Source organism: Peromyscus eremicus, chromosome 1 (assembly GCF_949786415.1).
Source record: "Peromyscus eremicus chromosome 1, PerEre_H2_v1, whole genome shotgun sequence".
Classification (NCBI taxonomy): domain Eukaryota; kingdom Metazoa; phylum Chordata; class Mammalia; order Rodentia; family Cricetidae; genus Peromyscus; species Peromyscus eremicus.
In genome coordinates this window covers 96,024,393-96,044,855 of record NC_081416.1, presented here as the reverse complement: position 1 = coordinate 96,044,855, position 20,463 = coordinate 96,024,393, and the positions used below count along the sequence as shown (strand labels likewise).

The 20,463-nt window shown below is 42.9% G+C and overlaps 2 protein-coding genes across 1 annotated transcript; both read right to left on the bottom strand.

Moving 5' to 3' along the window:
* LOC131916140 (tripartite motif-containing protein 30A-like) overlaps positions 1 to 20,463 on the bottom strand; it is a 63,135-nt gene that overhangs the window by 26,380 nt on the left and 16,292 nt on the right.
* LOC131916154 (tripartite motif-containing protein 30A-like) lies at positions 865 to 19,079 on the bottom strand. The gene is made up of 8 exons (XM_059269463.1): positions 18,890 to 19,079; positions 10,080 to 10,555; positions 8,052 to 8,147; positions 7,211 to 7,441; positions 3,629 to 3,651; positions 2,201 to 2,301; positions 1,904 to 1,930; positions 865 to 1,700 (listed from the first exon to the last, which is right to left on the bottom strand). Exons 2-8 carry the CDS (start codon positions 10,497 to 10,499, stop codon positions 991 to 993), a joined length of 1,608 nt encoding a protein of 535 aa, XP_059125446.1. The 5' UTR covers positions 10,500 to 10,555; positions 18,890 to 19,079; the 3' UTR covers positions 865 to 990.

Here is a 20,463-nt window from a genome sequence, read left to right as displayed (position 1 = left end):
TTAGTCATCCCCTGAGCCCTGCCCAGTGGGCCACTGTAGCATGGAAACCCAGTAGAGCACCTCTTCCCCCCATATTAACATAACAACCATTTACTGAGTGTGAAGTGGATGCTTTATTTTTAGTGAATTTATTCTCTATTTAAAACTTACATCACTCATGTTGTATCAGTGTGTACCGCAGCATGTGTGTGGAGGTAGAGGACAATCTGGAGGACTGGCTGCCTCCTTCTCCCAGGTGGGTTGGAGTGATTGAACTGTCCTCAGGATTGCTTTTACTCTCAGTCTTCTAACAGACCACACATTTATTTTCTTACACTAACCTACAGTGTAGGTGTACTATTTGTATCGAAAGTGTAAGCATAAAATAAAATAAAGATACGCCTTTGAGGATGTTATTCAGGGGTACACTGCTGTGTGAAGTGTCAGGTATAGAACCTGGTACTCTGAACTCAGTCTTAGTGGGAACCATTGGAGATGTTTCCTTCTTAAGTTTGGATGAAGCACATTGTGGTTAACCCGACATACCACTAAGGGCTCATTCCTAGGCTAGAGACGCCTACATATAATTTTCAAAACTAGTGGACAGCTGGAGAAGAACTTTCTTTCATCCGTTGTCGGGGGCAGAAGGATGGGCTTGTGCAGACACGGCAGAGCTGAGTCGAGTGACTCAGTGGTAGAGCACCTCCTCAGCATGCACAAGGCCCTGCCTTCCCTCTGTGGCACCACAAACCAGGAAGTGGGGTTAGCAGAGGCTTCACCTCACCTAATGAGGAAAGAGTCACTTTCTTTGGGAATATGGGAAATGATGAATAATTGCCTTGTAACCAGACAAGCAACTGGATCAAGGAAAAAAATCCATGCTGGTTTGTATTGAGAACTGAAGTTTATTAAAAGGGAAAGAGCAAAGGCAGAAACAGTTATAATGATGCCAGGGAGCTCAGGCATATGAGATACATCAGACATGGGGCACTGTGCAGTTATGGGTGAGGTTTAGGAGGGTGGTCCACATACTGTCATTGGCTCTGAACATGACATAGGATTAAAGTATGGATAAACTTCATTAGGGAAGGAAGGTTCACAGAATCTATAGATGAGAACTCCATGGTTGGAAACATCAAAAAATGAGAGAGTACAAGCTTCTCTGTCCAGGAAAACTCCAACACGACTCGGACGACCAGTTAGAGAGAGGACCAAGACACTGGCATTGTGGGTGACAGAACACTCTTCAAAGGCATTATATACAGAACCATTCCTCATCCCTATAACCCAGTAGCCATATTTACGTTGATAATTTACATGCTGTTTCACATCAGAATCATCTTTAACTTTATATTTAGGCTGATAGTCATATTGTCTGTAATCAAAATCATAATCATATTCAGAGCCATATTTAGACTGAAAATTTACATATTGTTTATAATCAGGATTGTATTTGACCTTGATGCCCTTTTCATTTGGTGCATGAAGTTGGGGTTGAGCACATTTTCCATCATTTAATCCCAGGAGCCAGGAATCACTTCTAGACACGTCTATTTCCCAGTAATGTTTCCCTGAGTAGAAAGCTGGGTATCCCAGGACACCCAACTTATAGGTCTCAGAAGTCTGTGAATTTTTTCTGTTAACATTTCGATATTGTATTTGTCTTTTGTCCTTATCAATGAAAATGTTTTTATTGTGGCCTTGAATCAGGGTCACATGAACTGCAGAAAAAGGAGACATATTAGAGTCATCAGAGAGGCAGGGCACAGCAGAGCAGAAGCCTTAGGAGACAGTGAGAGGGAAGAAGCCTTGCTTACAGTCAAGGAGAGGCAGATTGGGAGAAGTAACATGACACATGAGGGTTAGTAGAGAAACTCTGAAAGACATTAAGAAGGGAGTGGCTGATGGTGTGATTTCTCCTTACCCCAGTATTGTTGAGCATCCATGAGCCCTGAAAGGATGAAAATTCACATCATTAAATTCATGCAAAGGATTAGAACATTAATGTCAGTCCTCTGCAGATTAGGGGAAGGTATAGAAATTGTGATATAGGATGGAATGAATGATGATTTCCCATGAAATATGACGACTTTACTAGGGAATAGTATCTGCTCTTCTGAGTCCCTCGACCTATGTTCAGAGACACCACTCTCTTCCCAGAGAGTGCAGCCCCAGCCACCCTACAATCCCTCAGTTACGCACAGAATGTAGCTGTTCTCACCTTGAAACACTTGCAGCATGCTTTTCAGATCTGGAGCTCGGAAGATCATTCTCTGTTTTCTCGGGACCATATCAGGCTGTTTCAGTCTTAAGGTCTGACTCCTAGGGACAAAACATTGACCTCCACATCTCAGACAGTGTGACCTCTGACCACCACTGACTCCCTATCATTCTAACCATAGATGTCCTGGAACTCTCCTGAGAATTCTGAGAAGGGGAGAGATGGTTGACTACTAACTCTGGAGACATGAGAGACACACTCATGAGCCCTCCCACTTACTTGCTGTGTGACGTTAGGAAAGCCTTACTCCTCACAAGCAGAGCTCCTCCTCACTTGTCCAGTCAAACAACTTGCTCGCCCACTCTCCCCGCTCCCCCACTCATCCCCTCCCAGAAATATGAAGAAATGATGAGTTAGTAAATTTTAAAACAACCTAAACTGAGGTTTTTAAAAAAATAACGTGTGGGCTAGGCATGGTGCCACATGCCTTTAATTCCTTCAGGTAGGAGGCAGAGTCAGGAGGATCTCTGAGATCAAGATCAGCCTGGTCTACAGAGAGAGTTCCAGGACAACCAATGCTACACAGAGTAATACTGTTTCAAAAACAAAAAAACAAACAAACAAACAAAAAAATCAAACAAAACAAAAAAGAAGAAAAGAGAAATAAAGAAAGGAGGAAAAAAGATGTTGGTATTCAAGGAAATGTTCTAAATCCTGGAGCGCAGACACCTCTCCTGGGTATAGAATGTGGGAAAGCCACAGGAGAAAGCCAAGAGTTCAAACCCTGTTGTCATTATGGACGGACACTCTTGGCTGGCATCTGATTCTTCTGGTTCTTTTGTTACAATGATAAAATTTGGCAAAGAAGATAGAAACACGAAATTAATAATAACATGAGCCCCATATGTTCAGAATGAGTCTGATGCTGACAGCCTGGGTGTGACCCTTTATATATGAGGGTGCAGCTTTTCAGTCTTCTGATGAGATACATAAATACATAGGAAGTTCCCCCAATATACAAGTCTGTGAACATTGCAGACACAGAAGACATGCCCTACCTACGATGAATTGAGGAATCAAGTACTTGTTAATGCAGATCCAGAGCCAGACACAAGCACACAGTATGGACAGAATGACGGAACCACAAGGAGTCTGAAAGCACCTTAGCTCCTTGTGCCTCATCCCACTGCTGAGCCTGACTCTGCAACTCCCCATCACCCACTCCCTAAAAGACAATCAAATCTGTTCTCAACTGTTCACAACAGTCAGGTCCTGTCTTTCCCCACTTCCCCTTCCTCCCTTTTACTGGAAGTTCATAATAGTGTTATGTTTAAATTCCCCCAAACACATGAAATATTCATTCTAGTTGAATACTAAATCATTTTCAATATCCAACAGTGCTATTCTTCCCCTTCAGCCCAGACATACCTTGTTAGGACAGAATTCACACCCTGGGGAGAAGGGAGAAAACACAGTGAATAACATGTTCTGAGTGTGCTTGCAAATCCTACTCACACTCTCACTGGCTGCAGAGACAAAGTTCAAAGAGAATCAAATCTGTCACCCACAGATCTCCAAGACATGATATAAATATGATGCATGGCTCTTTACTTGACTCACATGTATCATTTACTTGACTTAATAGACTATTTCCTGTCTCATACCACAAGGCTTTGGAGAAAAAAAATGAATAAACAATAGTTTGAAAGCTTAAGTAGGTTTTGCTGTGCTTACAACTAAATACATGACTCTTTTGGTGCTGCCTGTAAGCTGTCAATTACAGTACCTGCAACTAACATTGTGAGAAGCTGATTTCTAAATTATTTTAGTCATTTAGACACAATTTAACATATTAGAAATGAAGAAGCCACAAGGACCAGAAGCTTAGATTGTCTGATACTTAAAACCAACTAACCATGTCTCTCTGACTCTTTTCCTTCTCTCTCTGTAACTGTCCTGGGGGGAGAGAAGAGAATCTGTGTGTCTCTCAATTTGACAAACTGTTGAAACACTGACCTGAAAGAAATGGAATTTCTCCAGGAATCTCACACTAGGGAAGGAAAACAGCTCTGGCCACAGGCCTAGTGGTCTAAAAAGATTTCAAGCAGTTTTAGTTACTTGTCAGACCACCTTAAAGTACGAGACTGTAACCCAGATAATGATAGGAGAATGATGGACAGGACCACACCTTGACCTGTACTACTCACATGCGTATATCCTTGACTCTCAGTTTAAACTTTTTTTTTGTTTGTTTGTTTTTGTTTTTTGAGACAGGGTTTCTCTGTGTAGCTTTGCGCCTTTCCTGGAACTCACTTGGTAGCCCAGGCTGGCCTCGAACTCACAGAGATCCGCCTGCTTCTGCCTCCCGAGTGCTGGGATTAAAGGCGTGCGCCACCACCGCCCGGCCAGTTTAAACTTTGAACTCATTTAGGGAAACTGAAGATGGACAGAGGGGGTTTTTTAATCTCTTTGTCCATTTTCAAAATATAGCCACATTAATAAATATCCTTTTCCTGATTTCCAATATTAATTTTGCTCTTTTATATGGGACACATATCAAGATTTGAACCACCAGGTCCACTTTGATATGTTAAGTAGGCATCTCGGTTACCCATTTGTCCTGGGACTGAGACCGAAAACTATGCAAATATTCTTGCATGTTTGGGTTCCAACAGATACTGGTAGATTTACCTAAAGTTACATTCTTTGAGAAATATGACCTCCTTTCTCCTAACAGCTAACAATTGTCAGGAGCTCCTTGGATGTGGTTGAACTTCCTATGAAAGTCCACTTTCCATAGTGGAATGTGGTGTGGTTTATTTAGGCTTGCACAGGTCTTGGGTTCGATGTCACAGCCAACTGAAGTTCACCTGTGCTGCTGCTAAGCTATGTCCAGAAGACACTGTTCTCCTTGTACTCATCCACCAGCTCTGGGCTCTTACACTCTTTCTGTCCTTCTTCTGCAATGATTCCTGAGCCTTTAAATTAGAGGTGCAGTATATATATTCCACTTAAGGCTGGACAGTCTGTGGTCTCATACTCACACTGCTCTCAAACTCATTGACCTGGATGGCCTTGAACCCATGTAGCTTCATTTGTTTCTGCATACTAGCTGCTGGGATTAATGGAGTGAGCCAGCACACCTAGCTCTAGGTTGGGAAGTTTATATTTCATTTTCAATATTCTGTGATTCTCATGTTTTTGTTTCTGTGTATGAGAAGCTCTCAAGTCCTGGGATCACAGGCAGTACATGCTTGGCTTCATATGGCTTTATTTTATACAACATAAATCAACAAAATTAGATCCATGGTAAAAAGAATTCTGGGAGAGAACTAATTCTAATTATACATGAATTCTGATGTTCAAACATAGAGACATCTGCATGCTCATGTCCACTGAGTCATTATCAGAGTAGATAAAATAGTCATTCAGAGAACTAATCACCAGGTGAATGAATAAAAATGATATAATAAGTATATGTGTTAAAATATTAGACATTCAAAACAAGAAGTATTGCCGTTTGTGGTAATGTGGCTGAACTCAGAGAATTTATGTTATACTAAACCAGCTGGGCACAGGAAAATACAACACTAAATGATATTTAAATATGTGTCATGTACACAAATTGATATCACAAAAGTAAGGATTAGAATTTGGGTAGGGGCTGGAGAGATGGCTCAGAGGTTAAGAGCCCTGATTGTTCTTCCAGAGGTCCTGAGTTCAATTCCCAGCACCCATATGGTGGCTCACAACCATCTGTAATGAGATCTGGTACCCTCTTCTGTGTACATAATAAATAAATAAATCTAAAAAAAAAGAAAAAAAAAGAATTTGGGTCATCAGGAGCTGGAAGCAGAGAAAGGTGGGCAGATTCTTTGATCAAGAGATACAATTTCAGACTTGTAGAGAATGTTGGTTGTAGTTAGTATCTATGCGAAGTAACTTAGTTTAGCCATATATGTATGATTCCATCTAATACAGGTGATAAATGAGTGTTCTCAATAATAATTAAATCAACACAACGGAAACCAATAAATCAAAGGAGTATGAAAAGTTCCTAGGACTACCAAGGTCTAGAACACTGACAATTGAGATGAAAGAAACAAATTCCTATAGAGATATTCATCACCAAAATAAGAATTTGGTTTAAATTATTTAAAAATGTGATAGAGACAAAATACAGTACAAACTTTATACCTGTAAGAATAAAAGAAGATACCTTTTATCTCAGCAACTTTTAGACAGAGGAAGGAAAACTTCTCTGAGATCTTGAATGATTAATTGTATGAATCCTAAAATTTGCCAGAAAAAGTAGTTCTACCATTTTGGCTGAATTTAAGCAAGCTTTGATTAAAAATATTAAATAGTGACCAAAATGAAATGTGGAAAGGACCATCACCTGGAAAACTTTCCAAGTAAGTGACTGGAGACATTTGTTGGCAGAGCTTACAAGGGGAAAACCCACAGGTCACCATATTTTCCCATGAGGCTTTGCTGTTAGTTTCCAAGAACTCCCACTCCCAGAATTCCAGAAAGTTACCTTGTCCTTGGGATTATAGGTTAATTTTGGGTTTAACAACAGCCACCCTCAACGACCCCCCACCATTTCTCTCTCAGAAATCAGAGCCAGTGAGATTAAAAGTTTCAAATCATTCCAGGAAAGAAACAATCTATATTAATTTCAAATTCAGGTGAAGTGACTAACTTTACAGGTGAAAATGTGCTTCACACATGCTGAACACCACAGCAGGGTAATAACTACCCATGATGCAATTGATCTTCTCTCCAAGGTTCAGCTTTTATACTATACTTGATAAACTAAAAAATGCAATTTCCCCTTGCTATCCATGCACACAATGATTTCCCAGGCTCTGAAACTGATTTAGGACAGAGTTCAGGGAGGGCCCAGAGAGCCCTACTGTCCTCACCAGGAAGGTCACAGCAGCTCAGAGGTAGGGAAATGGCTTCCAGGTCCTGACTCTCAGATGCTGGGACCTCCTGCAGTCTTACCTGAAGCATTTCCATGGTTGAGCACTGCAAGTGATACTCCACATCTGAGATGAGGTCTCTCACTGACTCCCTCTGCTTCACCAGCTCACTTTCAGACTCTGCCAGGCTGTTCATAATGTCTTCCTCCTCCTGCTTCAGCTTCTGCACCTCATTCTTCTCCTTGGAGCTCAGGAATTCCCAAAGTCCTTTAAACTCCATCTGAACTTTTTCTACATCACCCTGTATTTGGTTCTTCAGGGATAAGAAGAGGGAGAGGAATTCAGACTATGCTAATGGGACTGGAAGACAGAAAAACACAGTTCTGATGGGGAGTTCTCACAGGGAAGTGTGCTTGGGAAGGGAAGGGAGTCTTAGGGAAGCATGTGTCTCCTCTCAGTGTCTGTTGATGACATTCGAAAACAAAGATCAGTCACCTTTACCAAGGCCATTTGATCCAAAGTGGAATGCTTTAGTGTGAATCAGTTTTCACACAGCTGCCCCAGACTCTTTTTCCTGCCTGTAAATCTCCTCATTCTATCTCTGAACCCATGAGAGAAGCTAAACCCCAAGAATAGAACTGCGCCTGTTCCCAAGCATCTTCCCCAACAGTCACAGCTGCAGATAGCACCACAGGATTGAGATCCAGGACTCAGTGCCCACTCTCTCCAGACCCCCTCCATGGTGTCAGCTCCCCACATAGCCAGGCTCAGTTGTGATGCACTCAGTGTGCAGCCCAGCTCCAAGGAACAGGTAGAGAGGAGTAATCAAGGCCTCTTGTCCTCATCAACTACCAGGGAGCTTCTTGCCCAGGTCCCTCCCAGGCATCAGCCTAACTCCTTTAGGATTTAGGATCCCCACTTGCCTTCCAGAAAGTTCTCTCCTGTTGAAGGTCATCTTCCCACTCATCACATCTTTTCTCATTTGTCATCTGCATCTGCAGAACTGCCTGGAGCTTCCGCTGTGGGAGAGGAATTGTAGCCGAGTCAAGCTGTGTGCTTAGTAGGACAGTTGTTTCTAACAGAATACCAAGAAACCCTTCTGGAAAGACAGGAAACCTAAGACTGTTCCCTTTTATAAAAGTTGTGCTATGATTTATGTACATAAAGTATAGAAGTCTTTAGTCTCCAGCTCAATCCATTCTCCTATTTATATACACAGAATCACCATACAGACAAAGAATAGAAATCTCCCTTATTCAATCACCCCAAGTACAAACCTGTCACTTTGATTCTGGCATCAAAAAACCGGGATAATTGTGTTAGCCTTTCTGATTTTTCATATAAACATACACATACATCACATGCCCCTGTAATGTCCTAGTAGACATCTGCTTTTTTTAAAAAAAATGTTGTCTTTCTATGTAGCCTAGCTGGCCTGGACTTCCCATGTAGACCATTATACCCTCAAACTCCTGCCTCAGCCCCAGAATTCTGTGATTGAGTCATGACCACCACACTGTCCACATGCACATTCTTTTCTCTCCTATTTCCTTTTCTATTTAATTTTAAATTTCATGTGCATTGGTGTTTTGTCTGTATATCTGTGTGAAGGTGTAGGATCCTCAGGAACTGGAGAAATAGACAGATGAGGAGCCATGTGCATGCTGGGAATTGAACCTCTGTCCTCTGAAAGAAAGCCAGTGCTCTTAATCACTGAGCCATCTCTCTAGTTTTCTTTTCTTTTTTAAAATTGTATATTTTTTTAGTTGAGATTTTTTTTCCTTCACTGAAAATAGATTTTTTTTCATACAATATATTGTGATTACAGATTCCCCTGTCCCGACACCTCTCAGCTCCTCTCCACCTCCCCTCCTATCAGATCTATGCCCTTTTTGTCTCCTGTTACAAAACAAAGAAGCATCTAAGGAATGGTAACATAATAAAAGAAAACACAGTAAGAGAAATAAAAAACAAATCCATTGGAATATGACAAAACAAACAAACCAGAAAAAGAGATAAATAAAAAGCACAAGGAATGCACATAGATGTAGAGGCACACAGTTTCCAACACACGGGAATCTCATTAAAACCCTAAGCCTTAATATACATGCAAAGGACTGGTAAAGCAGGGGGGAAAAAGCCCAGATTTATTGTTATGAGAGAAAGAACCTCCAAATATGGGTTCAGTTCATTGTGTGTTGGTCATCCATCTACTGCTGGCCATGGGACCTGTCCCTACAAGTAAATGAATTATTTCTCCAATGAGACTCCCTTGAAGAAAACTCAATTTCATTTATAAGTAGCTATCATTTGGAGATTGCTTTTGGGTTAGGGGTGGCAGCAATTATCTACATTTCCCTCCAGCTCTAGGATCCCATCTGGTGCAGACCCTTGCAGGTCCTGTGCATGATGCAACAGTCTATGTGAGTTTGTATGTGGGCTCAAAAACAAACAACAGAAAACAAAGACCCAACACAGAGCTTGCCTCTGTGTATCTCATTATGGAATTCTTTCCCCTCTTCCCAGCTGTTTCAACTGCCACATGCACATTCTCTTTGCGGCTGTCTGTCATTCATTTACTGACTCCATTCCTGATATCACTAGACTGGATTTTAGGTAGATGAATGAATCTGACATAAACATTGAAAGAAGATAAATATGGAATAGATTAGCAGCTCTGCTCTTGGCTTTTCTTGGACATTGACTCAACTTCACAGGGACAGTTCCAAGACATTTTTTTTATATCTTACTATTTGTAGTCCAGGCACATTCTCATATAAGTAAGTAGAATAAATCATCATGTGTTTTTAGGACTCTGAAGGTTGGGAAGGATGGAATGATTATCAAACCTCAAGTCTATGATGTCCAGGTTATTGACCTGTCACACCAAGTGGAGATTTCCTGTCTGTTACTGTTTCCTGCTCTGTCTCCCACAGCCTCCCACTTCTTACCTTGTACTCTTGGGCCACCTCTTCAATAAGAGCTGTTTGGTGACCACGGTGCTCCTGAGATCGCTCACAAAGCCAGCAGATGGCCACCATATCCTTTTCACAGAAGAGCTGGAGTTTCTCTCCATGTTGTGCACAGACATTCACCTTCTGCTCCTCCTCTGGGCTGGACTTGAACCCTGTTAGCCTCTCTACTATGTTGGCCAATTGTCGATTAGGCCTCAGATTCCCAAACAGGTAACTCACTCGGCACACAGGGCAGATGCCCTCCCCTTCTTTGCCTTTGCTGGACTCATAGTTCAGTGTGATACAGGCTCGGCAGAAGCTGTGACCACAATCCGCAGTCACAGGTTCCTTCAGAAGCTCCAAGCAGATGGGACAGGTCACCTCCTCCTTGATCATGGCCAGGACTGATGAGGCCATTATTACTGTGATCCTCTATCTGTCTGTCTTGACTCCTGATACTTCTGCTCAGGTACCTGTATGATTGGGATGGTGAAAAGGGGACAAGTAAGAAAGGGAAAATCAGCTTGGACGCCGTGCAGACATCAACAGTGACCTCCATGATAAGGGAAAAGAACACAGGAGAGAAATAGGAACCGAAGTTGAGCAACATGGCTAAAGGAGCATTTTGTCATACTTTGAAGGCCTCTACTCTAATTTCATCCCAAGTGACAAATTTCAGATGCAGGGTTGTTATTTCCTTTTACTGAAGAGCAAAAAGAAAGTGTTTCCTTCCAGCAGCCTGTGTAACCTACATTCTATCTATCTCTTTCTTTCCCAGGAACAAATCACATCTTCATGTTAAAAGCATTGAACTTCTCATGTCTCTGGCAGCTGTACTTTTTTCTTTATCTGCACCCGTCAGTGTGACCCTCTCTGATCCTCTCTTTACAAGTCTCTTATTAGAACGCCTAGTTCTGACCTGGAGTGTACACAGGTCACAGGTACACATGAGTATACCTGATTCACATAGGCAAGGATTTCTCTTATTGCCACTTAATAAATACAATGTACGTGTTTGTGCACACGGTTAAGTGAAGCCCTGCACTAGACGTATAGAGATGGCCACTTCCAAGGTTGATTTTTCATTAACACTCTCAAAAGGGATGAAAACCATCCTTTTAGAACCTTCTTTCAGAGTTCCCTGCTCTATCCCATAGAGTTCACCAAAGAAAAAAGGGATGACAGCCAGGACAGAATTGTAGCCAGAACAATGGATGTGTGGAATTATGCCGCCAACCACTGTGGGTTCTGAGGAATCTTGTGTCTGTAAATGTTGAGAATTTATCTTGGTCTAGAAATTTGACAAAGACATTGATGGGAGGAGACTCCAGGTAGGAATGGCAGCAAGATAATGAGCTCCAAACCACATCAACAATTATGCTTCAAACCATTTTGAGTTATTCTCCCCGGCACCTGATAACATGTAATATTAGTTCAGCATGCAAAACTGAGAATGGAGAACCCACACCTCAGCAGCAAAATGAAAGATAGAAAAATCTCTCATTCTTTACTTGAAAAGTATTTGACTATAAGCGCCATTATTTCAGGAATAAAAATCCTAAACATTTCTAGGTATAAATACAAGTTTCCTTATTTTGAAGCCACACATGAAAAGCCTACTGCTAAGGTCATAGAAAATGCAGGGCAATTGAAAGACTTTTCTTTAAAATCAAGCGTAATCATGGAGCCTTCATCCAGTAACTGATGGAAGCAGATGCAGAGATCCACAGCAAAGCACCAGGCCAAGCTCCAGGAGTCCAGTGGAAGAGACAGAAGAGGGATTCTCTGAGCAAGAAGCATCAATATCATGAACTTTAGACCAACAGCTGTGGAACCTGCATGGCACTGGACTAGGCCTACTGCATAAGCGAGACAGTTGTGTAGCTTGGTCTGTTTAAGGGGCACCCTGGCAGTAGGATCAGGATCCATCCCTGGTGCATCAGCTGGCTTTTTGGAGCCCACTACTTATGGTAGGACACCTTGCACAGCCTTGATGCAGGTGGAGGGGCTTGGACCTTCCTCGACTGAATGTACCAGTCTCTGCTGACTCCCCATGGGAGGCTTTACCTTGGAGGAGGAGGAAAGAGGGGTGGTTGGGGGGAAATCCTGAGGGGGGCGAGAGGAGGGAAGAAAGGGGAATCTGTGGTTCATATGTAAAATAAATAATCATTTCTTAATAAAAAATAAATAAATAAAATGAAACACCAAAAACAAATCATGCATAAAACAAGGATACTTATTGTTGTCATTTCTATTAAATACAGAAGGGGCAGGGGAAGCAGCAGCAATATAAGAAAACCTTAAAAATAAATAAATAAAAGGCATGCAAACAAGAATTGTTTTACAGGTAAAAGAAAAGCTAGTAAGTTCAGTACAGATGCAATATGTAATATCCAGTACAGAAAAGTCTCAATTAGCCAGGCGGTGGTGGTGTAAGTTTTTAATCCCAGAACTTTGGAAGCAGAGCTAGGTGGATCTCTGTGAGTTCGATGCTAGCCTGGTCTACAGAGTGAGATCCAGGACAGGCACCAAAACAACACAGGGAAACCCTGTCTCAAAAAACAAAAAAAGAGGGCTGGAGAGATGGCTCAGAAGTTAAGAGCACTGACTGCTCTTCCAGAGGTACTGAGTTCAATTCCCAGCAACCACATGGTGGCTCACAACTATCACTAACGAGATCTGGTGCCCTCTTCTGGCCTGTAGTCATACATGCTGTATACATAATAAATAAATAAATCTTTAAAAAAAAAAAAAAAAAAAGGAAAAAAAGAAAAAAGAAAAGTCACACATGGTGAGAAACCCGAAGACGAAATTAAGAAGCTGGGCCTGGTGGTGCACGCCTCTATACCCAGTTTCTTGGAAGACTGATGCCAAAGGATGGCAAGTTTAAGGCTATTGTGGCTCTGTAGAAAAGCAGTGTTATATTTGAAACACAAGGAAAGGGATGCAGGAATGGCTCAGGTAAGAGCATCATCATCTGTTCTCACAGAGAACCCATGCTCTCCACTCCTAGCCCTCACATGGCTGCTTACAGCTACTTGTAACTCCAGTTCCAGTGCATCTGTCATGCCCTTCTGGCTTCTGTGGAACCTGCAAGTACATGGTACAGAAATATACAAGCAGGAAGACAAAAGAACAATTATATTAATGAAACCATTAAAACCAAGAATAAATGAGTGATTAGGAAAATTGATTATTGCAAGATGAAGGATCTGCACAAAAAGACTATAAAAATATTGAAAGAAATTGAACTGGTACAATTATATATAATGATACCTGAGGTAATGAATTTAAACATTGTTAAAATGTCTATACTGGGGCTAAACAGTTGGTTCATTATTTAGGTCATGAATTGCTACACACGAGCATACATCCACAAAATATTACTCTACGTACAGATCAGCTACTCATGCTTAATGATTTCCAAACCTTTCTGGGGGATATTCAGTGGCTTCGGTCCACTTTAAAAATTCCAAAGAGGATCTTTCTACTGGCTTGGAGGGGACCCGATCCAGTGTTGGTGTGGGCCCAGGGATCTGTGTGTGTCTTTCCGCAGGACAATGAGGTTCCTCTTTGGGTTCCTGAGTGCTGCGTGCACCCTGTGGCTGCTACTGAATCCCAACATGACAGAGACCTATTGGGCCTTCATGAAGAACTCTCCCCTTCTGACGCCAATGGGGATTGAGAGCCCAATACGGCCAGCCTTGGCAAACATTATTGTAAGCCTAGGAACTGTAGCCATGTGGTTGGATTCTTCAGAAGGTAATGTATGGTAACTTTTTTCAAAAATGTTGAGAATGTGTCACACCTTGGAGAATAAGGATAACTCTGAAGGTCAATGACCTTCATTTGTTAACAGTAGCATGCCAGCTAAGCCTTTTCACATTTTGCAACCCTCTTCAAGCTGGTGTAGTACCTACTTTTCAGAAATGGCTCTGTGCAACATTTATTGGCCTCCTGAAATTCATCTAGCCTTTTTGAAGATATCTTAAAATTTGTGAGCCTGAATGTAGCCATTAATGTGACCATTAGTTCTGCTCCTTGTTTGCTTTTTTTGTTTTTGTTTTCTTTATGGTTCTTAGTTGTTCTTTTGCAGACCTGCCAACCTAAGTAGTGCTGGGATCAAGAATAATGGGCCTTGATGGTTCATGTTCCTGGAGCTGTGTCCATGCCAGTGGACCATGGCAGTTAGACACAGATGATGCTCACCCGCTCCAAAAGAGACTCTGACATGGGTGTTGCCATTGTTGCTGTTATAGCGGTGGTGGCCACTGCTGCTACTATTTCTGGGATGGCTATTTCATAATTGGGATCTACAGCTAGCACAATGGAGACCCTGGCAGCAAAAGTAGCTACCACAGTTAGTTAATCTTTTATTTTATTGGGCATGATAAATTTAATTCTACATTTATACATTTAAATTGGCTTTGAAAGTTGTAAAAATTATTAAAACTCAAGTTCCATTTGCTTATGGGATACCACCTTACAAGGACTCCAATTTGCAGTAAAGCTCGTTTAAGAAGGGAATGGCCTTTAGCCTCCTGGCTATGAGTAGGTTAGGACTTCTGTTGGTCTTTTCTGTCTCACAGATTGCAAGCCCAGCACCACTTTGAGATCTTTGGCAGCAGTTACTCTACAGCTCACGTGGTTGAGTCTGTATGATAATGAGTATTCAGAGACGGGTAATGCTTGGGGGGTGGTCATCAACCTAAGACAGAGCACTTGCGTAGCCTGGGCAGGTGTCTCTATGATGGGTAAGGTGACCTGCTGACGTCCCACACAACCTAAGTCAGAAGCTCATTTTTCAGTAAAAAGGGGGACCTGTGGGCCCTGGCCCCCCACTGTGAGTGGCTGCCGCCTTGCTTGCTGACCTTGACCAGATGTCCTCCCTATTCAGATTCCCTGCCGGTTTCCTTCTCACCTAACTGACCAACCGGAGGTTCTTTGTTCCTGTATCCTGCATTTGGTGTAAATAGCTTAGATGCAAGAATGTAGCAAACTTCTGCCCTCCGGGGATCCGCCATTGTGCTGTAAGCCTGTATTTAAGGTTTCCTCCCTCTTTCAATAAACGGCATTCAGCATTCAGCCATGGCGAATGACTCGCTGTCTCTTGTCCCCTATTTTTTAATTCGCAGCCCCTCGCTCAGACATGGTGAATGGGTATTGGTAATGCGGGTGTTGCCGCTACAAAGAACAGTGGCTGCAATTCCAGAGGACCTTGGTTCAGTTCTCAGCACCTACAAGGTGAGTCACAACTATCTGTAAATCAATTTCCAGGGTATCTGACACCCTCTTCTGGCATCTATGAGCATCAGGCATTAAAGTGGTATACAGACCTATGTCCAGATAAGACACCAATACACATAAAATAACATTAAATCAAAATAAATAAATGAATCAATAAATTGACATACTACTTAGGCTAGAGAAAGGGCTCAGTGGTTAAGAGAGCTTACGGCTTTTACAGAAGATCCTAGTTCAGTTCCTGGGACCCACATGAAGCAGCTCACAGCTGCCTGTAACTCCAGCTCCAGAGAATCCAGCAGCTCTGACCATTCTACCCATCCTTTCAGATGTGCATACACACAGGCAGATCCACAAACACACAACTCAAACCAATGTAATTTTGTTTGTTTGTTTTTGAGTTTTTCTTTTTTCTTTTCAGACCAATAGTGTTTGGTTTTTACCCTAGATTTTAAGGCTACCCAGTCTCTGGTTCTCGGTCACCTGGGCAGTGTCATGTATGGGTTCCTTCCGGTGGAGTGGGCCTTAAGTCAAATCAGACACTGGCTGGTTACTGCCACAAGTTCTGTACCACCATTGCCCCAACATCTTTTGCAGGCAGGACAGACTGTAGGTAAAGGCTTTGTGACCTGGTTGGTGTTTACATGGCATTTGGTAGCCTGTAGAGTACCTTCCTGTACCAGAGCCTAGGATGTAGGGGTGAAGGCTCCATGTAGGCACCAGCTCAACTTCTTCATGTTCAATGAATTCTGTGGGTGTTGTCCTAGCAATGAGATTCCACTTTTGGTTTCTAGAGGGCAACCCTTTGTCTTAGCAACAACCTCGGTTGTTTGGGGACTTCCATATGACATCCTTGATGAAGATCTCAACTGAATACACCCCAGTCCTACCAATGGAAGTCTTCTTTGGTGACAAGACATTGCCTGTTGAGACTCCATATCCCCCATTAGTAGGAGACCTCAGTAGATCACCTTAATGTATTTTAGGCAGTCTCCATTGCACTAGGTTTCCATATCCTCCCTCAAATCCCCTCAATTTCAGCCAAAGAAATCATTTTTTAAAGAGTCACCAAGGAACGAGAACTAGGTTTGTTCAATTCAAACAATCTGGCTGCAGACAGCTTGTTTCTTTTGTGATTGGAATATGTGGTGGCTAAGGAAAACTCCATTTTGTGCTAGACACCCATTCTAAATTCCTCAAAGACAAGCTCCTGGCAACTCTCACTCCTTGCTACACTTCCTGTAATTGTAAAAGTGCTATGAGATGATTAACTGTTTTCTCTGGCTTTTGTGAACTCTCTTAGTGCTGTGTAGCAGGGAGAGCGCTTAACATAGCTGAGGGGAGTTCAAACAGTTTCTCGCTCAGCTACACATTCCACACAAATGGGATAGTTGTGCTGCCCACCTTAAAAACTCCTCCTCCAGCCTCTTCTGTGTAACAAGACCTCCCCCCAGGGTGGGGTGGAGGGTATATAAGGCTTGCCTCTTCCTGAATAAACTGAGCTTGTTGTTTCTACATTTTCCCAGAGTCTGTGTGGTTTGACTCTGCATCTACTTGGCCCCGGCCCCCAAAGGGAACAACAGCAAGGACCCTGCCACAGCCCTTGATTTGTATCTAAGGCTGTTGTTGGCCTATAATTTGAGTGTGTGGTATTTTCCTCCTGGATGTGAACTCTGTAACAAGTTAACGTGTTTCTTTAAGTTTTATGAAACATCAAAGTACAATGTCATATGAGAAACAGTCCTTTTACAAATAGGCTGAGCAAATAAATTGTCCCAGGCTTACACAGAGCAGCTTAAGGTGTACTCCCTCCCTGTTGCAAATTAACAGTGGAAAACACAAATGTGTGCATTTTAATATCCCATAACGTATGGCGGTAAAGAGAGCCAATGCTGAACTCCAGAAGAGAGGTGTCCACAACTGATTAAGAGCAGGAGAGAGCAAAGGGAAAGAGGATGGGCTCATGACAATCCTCAAAGTCAACCTGGACACAGAAGGCCTGGCCTGTGTCCTCTGGTGTCTACATTAGCTTGGGTGAAGCTGGGATTCCCTGCTCCCTGTCCTTCCATGGCTGCTGTGGATATCACTCTGTATAAATAAAATGCTGATTGGCCAGTACCCAGGCAGGAAGTGTAGGCGGGACAAGCAGAGAAGGGAATTCTAGGAAGTGGAAGGCTGAGGCAGAGAGGCCTGCCAGCTGCTGCCATGACAAGCGAGATGTAAGGTACCGGTAAGCCAGGAGCCACGTGGCAACTTATAGATTAATAGAAATGGTTTAATTTAAGATAAAAGAAGTAGATAACAAGAAGCCTGCCACGGCCATACAGTTTATAAGTAATATAAGCGTCTGAGTGATTATTTTATACGTGGGTTTTGGGACTGCGGGGGCTTGGTGGGACCTGGAGAGAAGCTCTCTGGCTATACGTGGCTCTCAAGATCTTCCTAACAGCAGACATCTTTCAGTCTTTCACACCATTAAAATCAATCTGGAGCTTATGCTAATTCTTGAAAGGGACACAAGTCCCGGGCCTGCAATGTTCACCTGTAATCCCAGTGTCTGGGGAAGGTGACACAGGCCAGTTACATGAGGTTACCCTGGGCTATATAAGGGTATCCTGTCCAAAAAGAAACAGAAAAGCTGTCACTTCTAGAAAGTGTGCTCTCCCAGTGTTCTCACACTTTCTCTCCTCCTCCCCTGTCACCTCCTTCTCTGTCTCTTTCTTTGGGATTGAATCCGGAGCCTAGTGCCCCAGCCCCCACCACTAACTTCACCCCAATAAACTGCACCTTCTTGATGTTTTTCTTCTCTTCTCTAGATAAGGTCTTTTTAGGTCCCCCAGCAAGTCTTAGACACACACACACATAACACTAATAAGGACGTTAATTAACTTTGAAAAGAATAGCTTAAGCTGGGAATGGCCATCCTTTTAACCCCACCACTTGGGAAGCAGAGGCAGGCAGATCTCTGGGGGTCTAAGGAGAGTACAGTCTGCACAGCAAGTCCCAGGCCAGTCAGCTTTCTTTGTAGCTTCAATTACTAGTCTGGACTGAATTTCATTTATATATAACAGACATGGACCAAGGGAAAGGCAGGCAAATGTAATGACTTCTGAGTAACATTAGCAATTCTGTACAGACCTGAGGCTGTTTCATAGGACAAGTAAATGTTTAAGAGGCTGCAGCAAGATTGGGACTTCCAATCACAGAGACAGTAGCAAAGGGAAGGAACCCATAGAATCATGGGTAATTCACCATTACACAGAGAGACCTTAAACTCTGTTTTCAAACACCATTCTGGCTTTACTCCTTCAGCGGAGGCGGGGTGAGGGGACATGGATGGACAGTAGCGTCTGTCTTGTAACAGAGGATTCTTGGTACAGCCCAAATTAAACATGAGGAATGAGAGATGAACTGAACCTGGAGAAATACCTGGACCTCTCTGGCTCTGGAAACCTGTCTTTCTCCAAGCCTCTCCTCCATCAGGCTCCTCAAACCCCTGAGCACTCAGCAGGAAGCCAACAGTCCCTCTTTCCCGACCCTTCTCAGTTTCAAATTAAACTCACCAAAACGAAGGGTGTTTTCTTTTCAATTCCTCCAAACTCTGCCCTCTAAATTGTTCTCAACACCTTCAGACACCAACCAAGAGATCCTGAATCTGTGGATGGGAGCGAATGGAGACCAGAATAAACGTCCTGAGGATTCAGTCTCTAAGTCTGATCTCTGGTGAACCAGGAGAGAAACGAAAGTTAAGACTTGAGGACTGGAACTGAGAAACAGAAACTACAGAGCTACCAACCAATGGGGTGACACCACATCGGTGTATGCGTTTCAACCACCAGAGGGCGTCAGTCGCCTTGAGTCAGCGCTGCCTTTCTGGAGCTTGGGACATATTTGAGTGCTATAGGAACTTATGTCACTTGTTCAGGCTCATGTCACAATCACCCCTAAGATCCCGACCCCCGGGAAAGCTGGCCCTGATGAATGAAAGCCTTCCCCATGGGCTCCTCTTGCACCCGAATTCGTGGCTGGGTTTTGCTTTAGTTGGCAGGTGTGATCCAAAGGAAGGAAATCAAAGGTGAGGGACAGAACTGAAATGTTCCTCTGGAGTTGGACTTGGGCACTAACAGGATGAGAACAGAAAGGAAGCTGAAGTTCAGGACAGCTGCTGCACACTCAAGATTTCCCACTCAGCAGGGACAGCATGGGGAGGATTCCTGTGCAGAGCCATGCAGAAACACTTCCCCACACTCACAGCAGGTAAACTAGCAAGCTGCAGAGGGCTCTCCAGCTGCCCAGTGGAGTCCTACAGATTATATATTCTGTTGCTGAACAGATCAAGTCCTCTTCCCAGTGCTCATATGACCCATCTTTGATCTGTCCCACAGTTCCTGCTGGCAGTCTACATAAAGAGCATGGATTAAGGAACCTCATCCTCTCTTTGCATGCTTTTTCTTGCTCTCACTACCAAGTCCATTCCTTCACTGGCATTACAGCCTATTTCTTCAGAATTCTGACATACATTCAAGCAAAAGTATATATCCCTAGTAACCCATGTATTCATTAGGGCTCCTCACACCTATAAGATTAATTAGCTCGGGACTGGAGAGATGGCTCAGTGGTTAAGAGCACTGGCTGCTCTTCCAGAGGACCCAGGTTCAATTCCCAGCACCCATGTGGCAGTTCACCACTGTCTGTAACACGAGTTCCAGGAGATCTGACACCCTCACACAGTCATACATGCAGACAAAACACCAATGCACATAAAATAAAAATAAATAAATAAAAAATACCTGAGGGCAGTGGTGGCGCACGCCTTTAATCGCAGCACTCGGGAGGCAGAGGCAGGCGGATCTCTGTGAGTTCGAGGCCAGCCTGGTCTACACAGCGAGTTCCAGGACAGGCTCCAAAACTACACAGAGAAATCCTGTCTCGCAAAAAAAAAAAAAAAAAAAAAAAAAAAAAAAAAAAAAAAAAAAAAAAGTCAGGCAAATGTAATGACTTCTAAGTAACATTAGCAATTCTGTACAGACCTGAGGCTGTTTCATAGGACAAGTAAATGTATAAGAGGCTGCAGCAAGATTGGGACTTCCAATCACAGAGACAGTAGCAAAGGGAAGGAACCCATAGAGTCATGGGT